This window comes from Brassica oleracea, unplaced genomic scaffold (genome assembly GCF_000695525.1).
Source record: "Brassica oleracea var. oleracea cultivar TO1000 unplaced genomic scaffold, BOL UnpScaffold03794, whole genome shotgun sequence".
NCBI lineage: Eukaryota > Viridiplantae > Streptophyta > Magnoliopsida > Brassicales > Brassicaceae > Brassica > Brassica oleracea.
In genome coordinates, this window is record NW_013620319.1 from 1 (window position 1) to 1,096 (window position 1,096).

The 1,096-nt window shown below is 33.6% G+C and overlaps 1 protein-coding gene across 1 annotated transcript; it reads right to left on the bottom strand.

Moving 5' to 3' along the window:
* Positions 1 to 119: 119 nt before the first annotated feature.
* On the bottom strand, positions 120 to 869 carry LOC106321905 (the record flags this gene model as incomplete). Its single annotated transcript, XM_013760119.1, has 4 exons — positions 674 to 869; positions 491 to 587; positions 295 to 419; positions 120 to 204 (listed from the first exon to the last, which is right to left on the bottom strand). Coding segments are annotated over exons 1-4 (503 nt in total), but the record flags the coding sequence as incomplete, so codon positions are not given.
* Between the last annotated feature and the right edge of the window lie 227 nt (positions 870 to 1,096).

The following is a 1,096-nucleotide window of genomic DNA, read 5'->3' on the forward strand; positions in this document are numbered from 1 at the left end:
TTGGTTGGATTCAACCAATGTCAATGCATTGGATGCAACATCCCTATTAAATGTGAACAAAAACAGTTGTTTTAATTATCAGAACAATCCTATATCTATTCTACTAAAACTCAATATACCTTTTCAAAAATGCCTCAGCCTCCATTATTGGCGGGTTGAAAAAGACTTGAGAAGCATCATATGAGTTTGAAATTTGAATCTCATCTGACATTAACAATGTTACATAAAAAGTGAGTAATAACAAAACTATATAAACGTAGGATGCTATGTTATGATAAGGGATAATATGGTTACTTCTATAAGTCCCAATTTTCACAAAACATAGGAGGCATATAACCGAATCTTCACCAGCTGCATCGCAGTTAGCTTTAATGCTTTCAGCAAACTTTCCCCACAGACAGCAAGTAATCCTATGGCCACTGTCAAAATATATATGTGAAAGTATTAATTATAGTGATGATGTAAAAAACAAATCAATGGTTTAACTTACACAAGGTCTGTCAAACTGAATTCGATTTTCTTTCTTGCTTTACCCGAGCACTGAACTGTCTCTAGAGCTCCCAAATCAGACACTTGTCCAATAACATCTGTAAGTTGCAAAAATTAAAGATCAAACTATAAAGTTCAGGTCTAATATAAAGATATAAACGAAAATTTAATATAACATACATACCAATTAAGATGTTTGGATCTTCCACTCCACTCTGAATAGTTTGGAAATCCACCAAACTCAGGAACATGTTGTCGTTTAGGATTGTTGATGGAGTGATATCAGTGCCATAAATGAAATTGATTTTGTATTGATGATTGGTAGGCCTGTAGGAAACACTCGGGTTATTGATGGAGAAATTTTCAATGTTTCTCCACATTCCAATAGAAAGCACATTTGAAAGTTTCCTCGTCAACTTATCAAGGTATGTCTTCTTACAGGATGCATGAATTTTTGTTCCCTAAAAAAAAAAGCAAAGCCATTCGATTTTAGATAGCAGTTTAGTTTAGTGGCAAGAGAAAACAATAATAGATAGGTTTGCTAAGATGTGAGACTTACATGTGCATCAGACAAAATGATTTCCAATGATTCTCCTGAAAGTTTTGT